Below are 15963 nucleotides of genomic sequence, written 5' to 3' on the forward strand. Positions count from 1 at the left end.
AGCTTCAGAATAAAGACTCTTCATTCTACCATTTGAGAAACCCAATTCCAATTCAAAAACACATTCATAAAGCAAAATCTGATAGCCCAAACCCTTATCTTTGTATTCAGAGGTAAAGTCTTGTGAGAAAAAACTACTACCTAAAAAATTGCAAAGGAAACCTATCTTACCTACTTCAAATACTTTCTCATTCCTCATCATACATTTGAAAACTAAATGGTAATAATTCAGGGAGCATTAAAAACAAAAAACTGCCTAAGAGTTTTGAGAAAATATTGCCATCATAAAACAGGAATAAGCCACTATAAAAAGGGAACTATGGGGAAACAAGTACGAAATCAAGGAAATTTAAAGCATGTATATAAAAATCGAGCATTTGTAGAGAAGATATAAGAAAAAGCCAAAGAAATCTAGAAAACAGAACAAAGAAAATGAAAGAGTGAGGAAAAAGTTAAAACAAATAATCCAAGGAATGCATTTGATAGGAAGCTGAGAAAAGTCAGATATTCTAGAGTTGAAGACAGAAGATCCTGCCAATCAAGCAGGATAGAGACGACTAGATACACTTTCACTGTTTCACAGCATGATAGACAAAACAGTTACAAAGAGGAGGAAAAGTCTAGTCCTCAAAGGAATGAGAATCAGATGAGCACCAGACCTCTCATAAACAGCAGAGAAAATTAAAACCAAATAGACTTCAATAGCTGGCAAACTCTTAGCCAGACTAAGATCCAAATAAAGACATTTTCAGACATGCAAGGGCTTAGAACTTTTTACCCGTCCTGTATACTTTCTGAAAATTTACTTGGGAATATTCCTTAGAAAAAATGCAATGAAGCAAGATCCCAGGATGACGCAGGATGCAGGTCTGGAGAACTACTGATCCACACTCAAGCGGAAGGAAGGTATGTTTTTTTGTTTTTGTTTTTTAAGAATAAAAGGTGGATTCCATGTATTCCATAGTATATTGAAGAGAGAATGGAAAATTATGGTGAAATGGTACAGGCATACTCTAAGAAGTAAAACCAGCACTTAGAAACCTTAGGAAAAATAAAGTACTAAATGACAAAGTTACAGTCCAAATATGATGCACACTAAAATGTGGGATAATTCCAAATAACTAGCAGAGTATAAGAAAAGATAATTTGATGCTTGAGTCATTTTCATTTAAGGGGTAAAAACCAACAAAACAAAACCCAGTGACATAAATTACATCTCCTTTGCTTGGCATTTGATCACTTCACTTGGTTCTTTGTTGAGCTATATTTACATTTTTATGTTAATAAAATGGGAAGGGAAAGGAGTAGAAGGACCGCCGTAATAAGGACTTAACAGACGAAAAGGGGTGTTTGATATTGGGACAAAGCTGGAGGTTTTATGTTAATTATTGTGGTAATAAAGTTAATGGCCCCTAAAATGGAAGAGACAGTGGAACGTGAAGATGGTCAGATCCACAGAGGCTCCTGCACGCGCTAGGTTTTTTGCTAAAGGGGGATAAACTGTCCAGCCAGTTCCAGCACCGGCTTCGACTACTGAGGACGCAAGTAGGAGTAGAAAAGATGGAAGGAGAAGTCAGAAGCTCATATTATTTATCCCGGGGAATGCCATATCGGGCATTTTTACTAACATAAAAATGTAAATGCCTGTTTATTGTTTTTGTTAGACATGACCTATAAATAAACTCTGGAAGACAATTATAATTAGAAGACAAAAGGTAAACCTTGACAATTTAAAGTAATGTTGAAACTGAGAAAGTCTAGAAGGTAAAAGAACAAGTATGTTTCTAATGTCCTCAGCTCACAGAACGACTGCAGTAAAGCGAAGGATGAAAGACACACAAGAATGGTATCTAAAGTTATGTATAATGTAACGGCAAGTTGTGGGGACTGTGCCTTTCCACACTGATTGAATTTTTAAAAACATGCACATGTTATTACATTAAAGCTTTTTTTACTTAATAATTAATGTAAACACAATCATTGAACATTAAAATAATAACTTTGGAATACATTCATCATACATCTAGACTACCTCTCAATGTTTTTCAGGTCATGGGCCAGGCGCTGGCATCCACCTAACCTGCACGACTTCAAACCTTGCTCCAAGATCACTCACCACTTCACAATCAATTCACCCCCCCCACACCCACTTTTTTAAGATGAGTCAAGTGCAGTAGTGAGAAGGGAGGAAAGAGTAGAACAAGAAGTTTGATCTGTAAGTGACTGTGAATAATCAACTGAAATAACTTACGACCTCCAGACTAACCCTTTGTCCCTCTTAAGTGGTAAAGTCCCACAGACTGGGTTGGAAATCAGGCTCTACTACACTCATAGGCCACACGATCGTACTCAAGAGTCTTAACCATTTCCTCTTTTATAAAATGGGGTGTTTGTAAAGATCTCACTATAGTACAATTAATTATTATATATGTTAGTCTTAATTTTTCAGGGAAGAAGGGGGTGAAGCAGTTAGCAGCAGACCATCATCTTTTCTCTAGGTTCTTAGTTCTTAGGACCATCTCATTTCAGCCAGGTTTGCTAGACAGCACTGACTTCAAAACCATTCATAATTTTATATTTAGGGATGAGCTATAGATCTACAGCTAGAAAAAATGGAATCAATTATGGGATGAAAAATACATACACAAAGAAAACTCTGACTTGCAAAAAAAAAAAAAAAAGCTATTAAAAAAACCGTATAGTAAAATGCCCCATTGCAACATTGAGAACATAAAATGAAACATGCCATTTCAAAGGAAGTCTATCTGAAAACTTCGAAACAATATTATTTCTATCACAGCTCATTATGGAATGAATCATATAGCTTTGCTTATGGCCTATATCCAGTTCAATTAATCACATAATTGAGATATAAAATCAACTATTTCTCAGTAGGACACAATATTTGCATAATGAACCCTTTCTGGAATCTGACAGAGAATAAATTTCAAATAAAGACAATTATTTAGGCCAGGAGCGGTGGCTCACACCTGTAATCCCAGCACTTTGGGAGGCTGAGGCGAGCGGATCACGAGGTCAGGAAATCAAGACCACCCTGGCTAACACGGTGAAACCTCTAAACTAAACCTCTACTAAAAATACAAAAAAATTAGCCAGGCATGGTGGCGGGCGCCTGTAGTCCCAGCTACTCAGGAGGCTGAGGCAGGAGAGTGGCGTGAACCCAGAGGGGGAGCTTGCAGTGAGCCAAGATCGCGCCACTGCACTGCAGCCTGGGCGACAGAGCAAGACTCCGTCTCAAAAAAATAAAAAAATAAAAAGACAGACAATTATTTTAACATAAAAATTCTTCATCAAATAAACCATCTATTATACACTATTATACACTTTGTCATTTAGATAAAACATACAATATAATACAGTGAAATTATGGATTTACTCAACAGTGTGACAGCTAAAGACTGCCTTTTATGTAACAGTCTGATTGCTTACTTGATTGACTGCCAGTCCATTGTAACTGTGAGAGGAGAGCTGCAGAGAGCAGTAAATGACCTGCCTCGACACACAGGCACAGGACACTGAATGAAACAAAAGTAATTCACATTCAGATTTTGATAAACTATAATCACACCTCAGGAAAATTCAGTTAAAACATTTCATTTAATGTTGTTTTAAAAGTTGGTCTCAGGATGCTAGTAAAGTAAAATCCACTGAGAGATTAATGACTTTCTATTTCCTCCTGCAACAATTTAACATCGAGAGCTTTTGAGGCACTTTCCAACTGATCCTTCTCGCTTACTGTTCTTATCCTGCAATGGGTATGCAAGGTGCTTTGCTTGCCTCCCACACGAAGCACTTACTGCTTCCTCTGTGCCCATGCCACCTCTCGCTCCTTGAACACCCCCTCTTATTCTGTCCCACATGCCCAATGCCAATCTTCTCCTTTTCAAAAGGCTTTCCAGAGTTTTCTTTAATCCCCAGCTTTCTCATCTGGGCTCCTTTTGCACTTTCTGTAGAGTGTAATATTTATTATACCACACAGGCACTTGTTTGGTGTTTGGATCTCAAGAAGCATTTATAAATTCAGACTGTGGCAGACTGTATTTGCCAACTATGATAGCAACAATATTTATCTTCAAGTCTTTTTAGAACCTTGCTACTCCTCCATTAAGAAATGAAGGCTAATTCCTTCTCCTGGAATTTGAGAAGGCTTGTGACTCACTTTGTAACCAAAAGAATGTGACACAGTGATGTCGCACAACTTCTGAGACTAGCTCACAAAAGGCAAGGCCATTTCTGCCTACCAACTGGACTTCTTGACTTGAAGCTGTCAGCAGCCATATAAGCAGACTGAGTGCCCTGAGCTGCTATACTGTGTGCAAGAAGCCCAAACTAGCCCACACAGCCACATGGAGAAGAAGATGCCTGGCCAGCCCCCAGCCACCTTGCTGTACTCCAGCCACCATCTGACTACAACTCCATGAGAGGCCTGGAGCCAGAACTAGCCAGCTGAGTAGTTCTTCCAAACTCCTGATCCACAGAAATCAGGAGAACTAATAAAATTGGCTTTATTTTCAGCCACTGAGTTTTGGAGTGATGTGTTTTGCAGCAATAGTGGCTGGAATAGAGATCAACTGAAACAGCCATCTTTCTGTCACTTCAAATCCCTACAGTTCAGACAAATAGAGGACCTCTTCACGACATCACTCATGAGTCAATGCTACTACCTCATCTATTAGAGGGCACGAAAATACCCTGAACAAACACTGTCTAGAAAATATCTGACTTAAGGAGGTCGAGGCTGCAGTGAGCTGTATTCATGCCACTGCACTCCAGCCTGGGTGACAGAGTGAGACCCCGTCTTCAAAATAAAAGGAAGAAAATATCTGGTTTAAATCAGGATTTAAATTCTGGCCTCTGAGCTAAAGGATGTACCTTGAACCTTAAGCCAAGACAAACACCAGATGAAACCCATCTATCAACACCACTGATTATTCAAAACCAACAGCTGAATCTCACATACCCTCTTCTTCCAGTAAGAGAAAGAAGCCTTAGGAATTTCAAACATAAACATCTTACGTTTCCCTTTCTAATTCTTCAAGGGATTATTTACCTCACTAAGGATTCAACCCTTCACATGAGCAAAATTTTAACAAATGTTAAATTTATTAAAGCCCAATGGTGATAAAGATGACTCTGGGTACCACCGAGGAAACATTATACATCCATGGTAATGAGGGCTTAATTAATAAATGGTGACAGGACAAATAGCTTTTCACCTAAAAATTAGATCACTAGTCTGTTTTTTTAAGAGATGGGGGTCTCACTATGCTGCCCAGGCTAGTCTCAAACTCCAGGGCTCAAGAGATCCTCCTGTCTCAGACTACTGAGTAGTTGGGACTATAGGCATATGCCACCATGCCCAGCTTAAATCCCTAGTTTTATGCCATTCACCAATGGCTTAAATTCCAGATGGACAAAAGATCTAAAGATAAAAAACAAAACTTAGGATTCTTAGAAGCAATGTAGGAAATATGTTTATAATGCTCGAGTGAAAACAGCTTCTTATTTATTTATGTATTTTTTGAGGTGGAGTTTTGCTCTTGTTGCCCAAGCTGGAGTGCAATGGCGTGATCTCGGCTCACTGCAACCTCTGCCTCTCAGGTTCAAGTGATTCTCCGGCCTCAGCCTCCCGAGTAGCTGGGATTACAGGCATGTGCCACCATGCCTGGCTAATTTTGTATTTTTAGTAGAGATGGGGTTTCTCCCTGTTGGTCAGGCTGGTCTTCAACTCTTGACCTCAGGTGATCTGCCTGCCTTGGCCTCCCAAAGTGCTGAGTACAGGCATGAGCCACCACGCCCAGCCGAAGAACAGCTTCTTAAGCAGGGCATAAAATGTACAAGTTATGGAGGAAAAGACAACAATTTGATCATGTCAAAATGTGAAACTGTACAACAAAAAAACTCACAAAGTTAAAAGACAAACCAAAGACTGGGAGAAAATATCTAACATATATAATCAACAATAATTAGTATGTAGAATGTATAAAGAACTCCTATCAATAAACCAATAGAACCAGGCACAGTGGCTGGCACCTGTAGTCCCAACTACGTGGGAAGCTGAGATGGGAAGATCACTTGAGCCCAGGAGTTCAAGGTTGTAAATGAGCTATGATCATGTCACTACACTCCAGCCTGGGCAACAGAATGAGACCCCATCTCTAAAAAACAAAATTAAAGAATAAACCAATAAACAGGAAAATGAACATTAGATATAAATAGAAAATTCAATAAAGAAAGAAACTGAATGGCCACTAAAGATATGAAAAGATGCTTAACCACAACAGAAATCAGAAAAATTCACATTATAAATGCAGTATTATTTACACCTACCAAACTGTCAAAAATGTGCAAGTCTAACAATACCAGGTGTTAATGAAAATACGGAGAAATGGTAACTGCTTAACACTACCAGCAAAGATTTAAGTTGGGGACAATACTCTGAGAAGTAATTTGGTGACATCTAATACAGTTAAAAATAAGTATAGCCAGCCAATCCCAGCACTTTGGGAGGCTGAGGCAGGCGGATCACGAGGTCAGGAGTTTGAGACCAGCCTGGCCAACATAGTGAAACCCTGTCTCTACCAAAAATATAAAAATTAGCCAGGCATGGTGGCGCGTGCCTGTAGTCCCAGCTACTCGAGAGGCTGAGGCAGGAGAACTGCTTGAACCCGGGAGGCGGAGGTTGTGGTGAGCTGAGATCGTGCCACTGCACTCCAGCCCGGGCAACAGAGCGTGACTCCGTCTCAAAAAGAAAAAAAAAAGTACAGGCTACAACTTAGTATTCCTCTGCTAAGGAGACATGTACAAGAATGTTCTCTGTAGTACCATTTATTATTATAAAAAACTGGAAAGAGCACAATTGTCTACCTCCAGGAAAATGGATAAATAGTGGCTATTTATTTAAGGCAACACTCCACAATAGTAAAAATGAAAGAATTCGATATGTATTAAAATAGGTAGAACTTCAAAATAACCAAGTAAAAAAACAGCTGCATGTTACATTCAGGATACCATTTATGTAAACACAATACAAAAAACTAACTCTACATATATAGTCAAGAATAAAAATGTAAACTTGAAGAATACATGCCAATTTCAGAATAGTGGTTGCATCTGGGGAGCAAATAAAGGGAATAAAACTGAGAACAGAGAGACTTCAACTTTAACTATATAACCATATTTTTGTTACAAATTAAGCTAAAATAACAAAATATTAATATTTGCCAAATCATAGAGTAGATGTTAATTACATTATTCTCTGCACTTTTCTATAGTTTTAAAATCCAGTTTAATAAAGGCTAATAAAGATTTTTTAAAAACCCACCACTTCTAAATAGTAGAAGAAATAAAGGGAAAAAAAAATTTGGTGTGTATACCTAGAAGTCAACAGAAATATGAATGGAAGGGATGCATATTATAATAACTCCAGGATAATGATCATCCCTGGGAATACTACAGGTAAACGGTAAAAAACAGACACTAATTGTGCCAGTAATGCTTTATATCATTAAAAAATGTGTCCAGAGCTGAACAATGTAAATTCAGGGTGATGAGTAGTGGAATGTTTTATTTATTTCTGTATTTTTCTTACCCTGAAGTATTTCATAATATAAAAGCAGAAAATCGAAAATAAAAAATAAAAATAAGCTCTGTGTTCAGAAACATTGGGAAATGTTTTCTGTATTCTGATTTGCCTTCTTTACCAAGATAAAGAAAGAAGCAGTTAAAGAACGTATTACCTTTGTGGGAAGACTGTATTTTCCATCTGGAAGAGGAAAACTCTGAACTTCTCCACATGCAGCACAACGAAAAGCCATCTTGGTGCAAAGAGGCTTTATATTACTGACACGAACCACTGTCCCTCTTAGAGCAATGTATTTTCCGTAGTAATTTGCTCGGACATTCTTGAGCTGTGTCAAAGGCTCATAGTTGTACACCCTAAAGACAAACAGGAAGTAATGAACAGAAAGTTGATGTTTTTTATATTTTCACAAGTTCCTTTTAGGAGCGACTATGGAATTCTCAAACCAAATCATCCTTTCGATATATCAGAAATATCACAAGAATTAAACCATTCTTGTTTTGCTTTATTTTGTTTTCTTGAGGCGGAGTCTCACTCTGTTGCCAGGCTGGAGTGCAGTGGTGCAATCTCGGCTCACTGCAACCTCTGCCTCCCGGGTTCAAGTGATTCTCCTGCCTCAGTCTCCTGAGTAGCTGGGACTACAGGTGCGTGCCACCACACCCAGGTAATTTTTGTACTTTTAGTAGAGACGGGGTTTCACCATGTTGGCCAGGATGGTCTCGATCTCTTGACCTCGTGATCCGCCCACCTCGGACTCCCAGTGCTGGGATTACAGGCGTGAGCCACGGTGCCCGGCCAAACCACTCTTAAAAAGAAACAACACTAAATCTTCCTTTTTCTTCTTATCTCATAGGCTGTTCTCAAGGAAAAAAGAAAAAAAAATTTAAGGAAAAAAATAATGCCAAAAGGGAAATCTACAGATTCAAAAACCTTTGGGTTTCTAAGTTCTTTTTAAAGAACTGCTAGGAAACTGTCTTCTATAAATTCTGGAAAAGAAAAACAAAACCTGATGATTACCTTATAATGAATTCTTCTAATGAATTTAAAATCTTAAAGATAAATTCAAGAAAAACAAAATAATTTCATTTATTCCCTTGTATCTAACAGAAACCTAGTAATTTAACAAAAAACACTTAGTGTATTACAGACTGAGTATATCCCTTACCCAAAATGCCTGGGACCAGAAGTATTTGGGAATTTTGGGACTTTCAAATATTTGCAATATTACTAGTTGAGTATCTCTAATTCAAAAATCTGAAGTGCTCCAATGAACATTTCCTTTCAGTGTCGTGTCAGAGCTCAAAGTTTTGAATTTTGGAGCATTTCAGATTTCAGATTTTCAGATTAGGGATACTCAACCCATACATGGATTATTAAACTTACACAGCAGGGTCTTGATAAGTTCACATCCAAAACCAATGTTTAGAAAAATCTGCAGGTTAGGAAATCAACATTTTCTTCCTTATTTAGGAAGTACTGTCATGATGTCTTTGATTAATTTTCAATGAGTTTATTTCAGTATGATGATCAATGAGATGGCAAGGAACTCATGTCCTTTTTACTGATTTCCTCATTTTTATAAAATAAGCGTTTTCATTCTTAAATGGCCTTCAATGTCCCATTCTAAGTAATACTTTAATACATCAAATTCCTCACCTTGCATGAATATGTGGCACATTTACCATTGTTTCTCCATCACTAGACAATCCTTCCTGAGCTTGTAACTCAGCTGCATGCCTTTCAAGGTCCTTAGTTAACACCTAAACAGGACAGACATTTACTCTGAAGTTGGAAAACAAAATATCCTCTTTATACAGAACTCTATTTTTATAGAGAATATAAAGTTTATGGACAGAAACAGAATAAAAACAGAAAACTTTAACAGCCCTTTAAAAATCTAATATTTAATTATGACTACTTTCTTTATAGTGGATGTTTTACTTTGGATTTTGCTGTCCCTGTGCTGAAAAACTTCAGCATCCCAGTCTGCTACTTTCTGTCCCAACGAAACCTAACATTAAAAGCCCTTATAGTAGTCCCCAAAACCATCATCTCTTGATACTAATTTTAAAAAAAAAAATGCATTCCTATTTCTCTATATTCACTGATCAATCAAGACATAGGAAATAAAAATGACCTTTAAAATACCTAATACTCACTCCCTTGGCATTTAACATTAAATAATATAAACAGGCTGGGCGCGGTGGCTCACACCTGTTATCCCAGCACTTTGGGAGGCCGAAGTGGATGGATCACCTGCGGTCAGGAGTTTGAGACCAGCCCAACCAACATAGCGAAACCCCATCTCTACTAAAAATACAAAAATTAGCTGAGCATGGTGGTGCAAGCCTATAATCCCAGCTACTTAGGAGGCTGAGGCAGGAGAATCAATTAAACCTGGGAGGCAGAGGTTGCAGTGAGCCAAGATCACACCATTGCACTCCAGCCTGGGCAACAAGAGCAAAACTCCATTTCAAAATAAATAAATAAACAACAAACAAACAATACCACTTGTGCACAGCAGTTTGCTGGCAACCTAAGAGGCAAAATAAGATGCACATATACAGCTGTAATTGTTATAAGGACCATAAAGATGTATAGACAAAATACCATGAAAGTTTTGAAAAGTGGTCACGAGAAAGGTTTTACAGAGAGACAACTGAGCTAGGCCCAAATAATCTGTCTATGTGAAGGGAAGGGGATTCTATGTTGAATGGACAGCACATGCAAGAGGTAGGAGAATGCCCCTCTGAATGCCCCAGCACTTTGTGTATGCCTGTCCTGAGATTTGCTACTCATTACCTTGAAGCATGTATCTGTTTGCTAGCCTAAAAAATGTTTTTGGCTGGGCAAGGTGGCTCATGCCTGTAATCCTAGCACTTTAGGAAGCCGAGGCAGGCGGATCACAAGATCAAGAGATCGAGACCATCTTACAACATGGTGAAACCCCATCTCTACTAAAAATCCAAAACTTGCTGGGCATGGTGGTGCACACCTATAGTCCCAGCTACTCGGGAGGCTGAGGCAAGAGAATCACTTGAACCCGGGAGGCAGAGGTTGCAGTGAGCGGAGATCATGCCACTGCACTCCAGCCTGGCAACAAAGTGAAACTCCATCTCAAAAAAATAAATAAAAAATAAATTTAAAAAATTAAAAAAGTTAAAAATGTTTTCATATATGTTGTATCACCTGACCCTGAAACAAAACTCAGGCAAGCACAGTACAAACTGTTATTTACATTTGATATACAGGGACACTCAGTGGTTTGCCTCATGCCACAGAACCTAAATCTAAGGTTGCTCTTTTTTGCTCTAAGTTCATAACTGGTAACACCATGATTCCTTGTTTTATCTTCCCTATGAGATTGTATAACTTCTTGAAAGCAAGGTTTAATTTCTGCACAATCTTTAGCAAGATTAAGCAAATCCAAATAAGTTGGAAGTAAATATTTCATTTAGATAAGCTGTTGTATATAGAATGAATGGTATCTTTCAGAACGGAACTGCAACCTCTCAGTTCTAGCCAACATCTTTTCGTAAAAGCTAAGTATCTCTTATAGAAAGTACAGTCACTGTAAAATCTTCCTTTAAACTTAGACAAGGTGTGCATGTGTGTGCAAACATTAAAAAAGTTTAGACAAAACTATGCATAAGACAAATAGTTACCTGATGTATTGCCAAACCCATGCAAGCCAAGGTTTTCTCAGGTGCATCTCTTAGTTCATTTGCTATATCTGGTATCAAGTTAGTTACTTCACCACCTTCTGTCAGTTCTTTAAAATCCACCAAAATACTTCCCTTTCTTTCTATTTCATCCTATAAAATATAAAAGTATGAAAATGATACTTGCTTTTCTGTAGTCAATTACCATTAACTGAGCATTCTATTATACACTTTGAGAAAGCATACAATGTTTATATGTGATAAGGGTAAGTACGACATAAGTATAAGCTTTGTGCCAAGCATGGTTCTGATATTTTAAATATATTAACTTATTGCTGCCTCTTAACAATCCTTTGAGGTAGGTATTTATACCTCTATCTCCAAATAAAAGAAAACTGAGGCACAGAGAAGTAATTAATCAAAGTCCATACTGCAGGTAAGTGGCAGAACTGAGGTCTGAGCCAAGGCAGTCTGACTCCAGTGCCTATGATCATAATCACAAGTACCTCAAATGCATTGATAAGAGGGCACACGACTGGTAGCTTTGCTGTAGAGGAATCTTACCTTGTCATACAAATCAATATGCCTTGTGAAAAATTTTTCAAATGCTTGAATCTTCTCAATCAAAGGAGAGCTATCGCTGTAAACTAATCCAACAAATATGGGATAAGCACAAATAATCACACACGTACATGCATATTTTTCATGAGACAAAAGCAGCACTACATACATGGTAGATGATTTTTTTCTGATTGCTTTGTATTTTGATTACATTCACATAAGAACTGGTATAGAATGTAAACTTAAGATTCTAAAACAAATTTAGGTTTGCATAATGTGAAATGCAGACAGAAACTCTCTCTCCCTAAAAGCCCCACTATCTGGGAAACTTTGTTTTGCATCTTTGACACCTAATAGGACATGTTAGTTCAGATAATTTAGACAATAAGCTTAAACCAAAAATTATAATAAAGCCAAAGCCAGAAACATAAACTAAGCTCTTACTCTGACAGAGCTGAAGACAATCACAGTCTTTCCTGAGATCAGGAGACAGACCAACACTTGACCCTGGTGGCAAAACTGAAAAGCTTTTTTTTTCCCAACATTCTAAAGTTCTACATTTTCAAATATGTCTCTCACAGAAGAACAGTACAATAAAGTAGTTTGGAAGTACAGATGGTGAAGGCTAAGGCACCTCTTGAACTCCATTTTTAGGACTGTCCAAAGATCACTTATAGCGTTCTGAGCTATCTGCTAGGGGAACAATGTGAGTGCTGGTGGCTAATACATCCTAAAGGAACAAGATCATTCATGAAACAGATTCTATTGATGGAAAAAAACAAACAGATTTCCAATAAAGAAAACATTTGTAAAGTACTCTATTTATTCACAAAATGACTACTGAGTGCCTGGTATGGGGCAGGGAGGGTCCTGGACCTCAACAGTCTAGTTACTAAAAAAAAGTATGCAGCCGGGCACGGTGGCTCACGCCTGTAATCCTGGCACTTTGGGAGGCCGAGGCGGGCAGATCACGAGGTCAGGAGATGGAGACCATCCTAGCTAACATGGTGAAACCCCGTCTCTACTAAAAACAGAAAAAATTAGTCAAGCGTGGTGGCGGGCACCTGTAGTCCCAGCTACTCAGGAGGCTGAGGCAGGAGAATGGCGTGAACCTGGGAGGCAGAGCTTGCAGTGAGCCAAGATCGCGCCACTGCACTCCAGCCTGGGCAACAGAGCAAGACTCCATCTAAAAAAAAAAAAAAAAAAAAAAGGTATGCACACGCACGCACGCACACACCCCTCATGAGACATAAGAAACAAATGGGTATTTTAACAGCACAGAAAAGACAGTTCCCTGCACCTATACAGACTGATGTAGGTTAACTGGTATTCCTAATTATCAAAGGGAGATTCCTTACCTGTGTTTCTACACAAAGCTGTATTTGTTATTGTCCCTTGATTTCAAGCCCACTGTTCTACTTCCTGCTCTGCCATGCTATAATTCAGATCTGTACCCTACATGTCTCAGATTCTCTTTAAATTCTGCCAATTGAAGGCACTTTAGAGACTGGAAGGTGGCAGGAAGAGAGAAAGGAATTTATTCTTGTTTCCAATTCTTTTCAGCATCTCTGCAGCTGCAGAAGATAACGATAGTGCTAGCCTCCAGTTCCAAGCACCACTGAGTCATGCCCCCTCAGTTACCAGTGGCAACCAGCTTCATTTGCCTTAGTGGTCTAAGCACAGCTCTCTAAGGTAGCCTTCAGAAGTCCAAGCATAGCTTTGTAGGGTGCCCCTCAAAAGTCAAAATTAACAGCTATGCTGTGACCTCTCCAACCTTTGAATTCCCACGTTCTGGTAACCTCAGAACTTCTTTTACTCTCTTAGCCATAAGGATGGTTGCTGCTTCCTGAATTACGACTTTCTGGGGGGTTACCTCAATATTTCCTTTCTGCTCTTTCAGTCTTCCATTTTTGTATCCAATTTCTTGTATTAAGTCCCCTTTTTGAAATACCTAGTATGGTTTCTGCTTTCCCGACTGCTATAAAGTCTAAAATGCTTTTGAAACATAAACATCATTTAATTGTTTGGGTGAACTAAGATTAAAGCAGGTATATGTTAGTAAGTGAATTATAGTAATACAAGATGTAGCATCCAAAGACAAGTTAAGAAAATACGATTTATGGTGCTTTTTTGTACTTTTTAAACCCTACCTTCGGAGAAATAAAGCTTCCAGCCTTTATATGGTATGAGTCGATCCAATGTTGACTGCATTGACTGTGGGGTCTTTGTTGAAAGCAAAAACTGTGGGGTTTGTTCTGAAAAAAATAAAATACTAGGTTAGTAGAAACAGAGTGAACATTTTTCCAATATGCTTCTCTTTCCAAATGAGACTCTCATTAATAGAGTATCCAAATTAGAAGTTTTAGTAAGAATCTAGGACATCAATGTTCAAATACTTACTAAGGAGTAGCACGAAATAAAAGACAAACCGAAGTATGAGACAAACCGCCTTGTATGATAGACATGAATTGCTTCCTTAAGTGAAAAAAACTGAACAATCATTGACCTCACCTACCAGAAGTATGTTTTCCTGTGGTTTTACTCAGATCAGGCCTGTGTTCTCTTTCTCTCCATTTTCCTGAGAAGTTCCCACCACCTCTTCCCCTTTTCCAGCTTTGAAATCTTCCTCGTCCAAATCCTCTGCCTCTATACTCTCCATTCATCTCTCCTAAAAGATAGATATTAAAAAGGTCTTCACCAAAACTGCAAGGAAAATAGTGCTCCTAAAAATGTATTAATAAAAAGAGAAAAATTAATGTATTCTAGGTTCAAGACTAGCAAACGGGCTTGCAAAGTTGTACAGCTATGATACAAGACCCAAATATTCTGCAGTTAAGTTTCTAATCTCTATCGCTTTTTAAGGTATACCATAATAGTTTAATAACTACTAAATATGGTTTACGTATACTAGACGCTCATAGGTTAAAAATAAGGACAGGTACTGCACCTGTTTACAAGTCCCCATCACAGAAATGAAAATAAGACAGGTAATTAACTCTATGAAAACTTATTTGCAGTATTTGAGACTTATTATTGTAGGACAGGACAGGATGAACATAATTCTGGCCTGTGAGACACTAGGGATACATCATCACAGCTTCTTACATACAGTCAGTCCTGCAGTGTCACATCCACTTTTTGTGCAATTTTTCTGTAAATCCAAAACTGTTCTTTTAAAATACAAGTCCACTTAAAAATGATTCATATCCTAAGTATACGAGTAAAGATATACCTGTACACTGCAGTGCAATTCATTATAAAATAATCCATCCAAATCCTTACTTAAAAGGGGTTTAGTTAATAAAACAAGTTAGTAACTAGAAAGTTCACGATTTAACGGCATGATAGGGCTCCAATAATTAGGCATTACACATTATGAAACTGATGCTCAAAGAAATTAAGCAAACCGATCAAGATCAAAGTTGTTTGTTGACAGTACAGAGATAAAACTTTCAGGCTCCCAAGGTGAGGCGCTCCTTCAACAACGCTGCGTGCCATACCCTTCTCAAACGAGACAATATGCTGAGAATAGTAACAAATTCAAAAAAACGTTAAGAGGTAGGACTGGAGAAAGAGTAAAAAGTAACAGTTGGGCACCTGTGCTTCTTTAAATACTACTTTATTTACATCTCCTAAGGCTAAAGTTCTTACTTGCTTGGGACAGAGGTCCCACAGCTCTCCTAGTTCACAACTGGGCCGGCTCCAGGATACGCGCAGATCTGTCCGCCCGGATTCTCCCTCCCTCCCTCCCTCCCGTAGAGAAGCACCACGGGGCTAAGAGTCTCCGGGATCTTAGCTCCTCAGGCGACTCCCGCCAAGTCCGCAGTTCTCTTCAGCCGCAGCTTTCCTGTCGTCCCCGCGCGGTGCTGAATCCCATCTGTCTCAACGGCTCGGGAAACTCAGTCTCCCCACCGCAGCTTCCAGAAGGTGTCTGTAGCGCACAGCGCCGCAAAAATGCCTCGAGCGAAAATCAGGTCTTCCCCGAAATTCTTTTTTGGCGCTTCAGTGATCCAACTTCCGCTCAAAGAAGCGGCAAGACGGGAAGGGCGGGGCGGAGTGCGGCCAATCAAGGAGTTTGGCCAGACGGAAGCTGAGAGGCTCCCGGAAGCGGTCTTGAGGTCTGGACCGGAAAGCGGAA

The 15963-nt window shown here is 38.8% G+C and overlaps 1 protein-coding gene across 3 annotated transcripts in view; it reads right to left on the minus strand.

The window, feature by feature from the left end:
- The window catches only part of MCM8 (minichromosome maintenance 8 homologous recombination repair factor), a 48290-nt gene extending 32735 nt beyond the window's left edge, over positions 1 to 15555 (minus strand). For 2 of the 3 annotated variants that reach the window (XR_009211484.1, XM_032142097.2), the window contains exons 1-8: positions 15477 to 15555; positions 14341 to 14493; positions 13976 to 14080; positions 11829 to 11911; positions 11268 to 11417; positions 9259 to 9362; positions 7760 to 7958; positions 3450 to 3535 (exon numbers count right to left, since the gene is read on the minus strand). Coding sequence is in view for 2 of the 3 variants with exons in the window: in XM_032142097.2 (XP_031997988.1) it covers positions 3450 to 3535; positions 7760 to 7958; positions 9259 to 9362; positions 11268 to 11417; positions 11829 to 11911; positions 13976 to 14080; positions 14341 to 14488 (875 nt within the window). In the remaining variant the exon portion in view is untranslated. Of the gene's footprint in view, positions 1 to 3449; positions 3536 to 7759; positions 7959 to 9258; positions 9363 to 11267; positions 11418 to 11828; positions 11912 to 13975; positions 14081 to 14340; positions 14494 to 15476 lie in introns of those variants that run through there. The other variant, XM_032142100.2, reaches the window with a different exon arrangement.
- Between the last annotated feature and the right edge of the window lie 408 nt (positions 15556 to 15963).

Source organism: Hylobates moloch, unplaced genomic scaffold (genome assembly GCF_009828535.3).
Source record: "Hylobates moloch isolate HMO894 unplaced genomic scaffold, HMol_V3 SCAFFOLD_21, whole genome shotgun sequence".
Lineage (NCBI taxonomy): Eukaryota > Metazoa > Chordata > Mammalia > Primates > Hylobatidae > Hylobates > Hylobates moloch.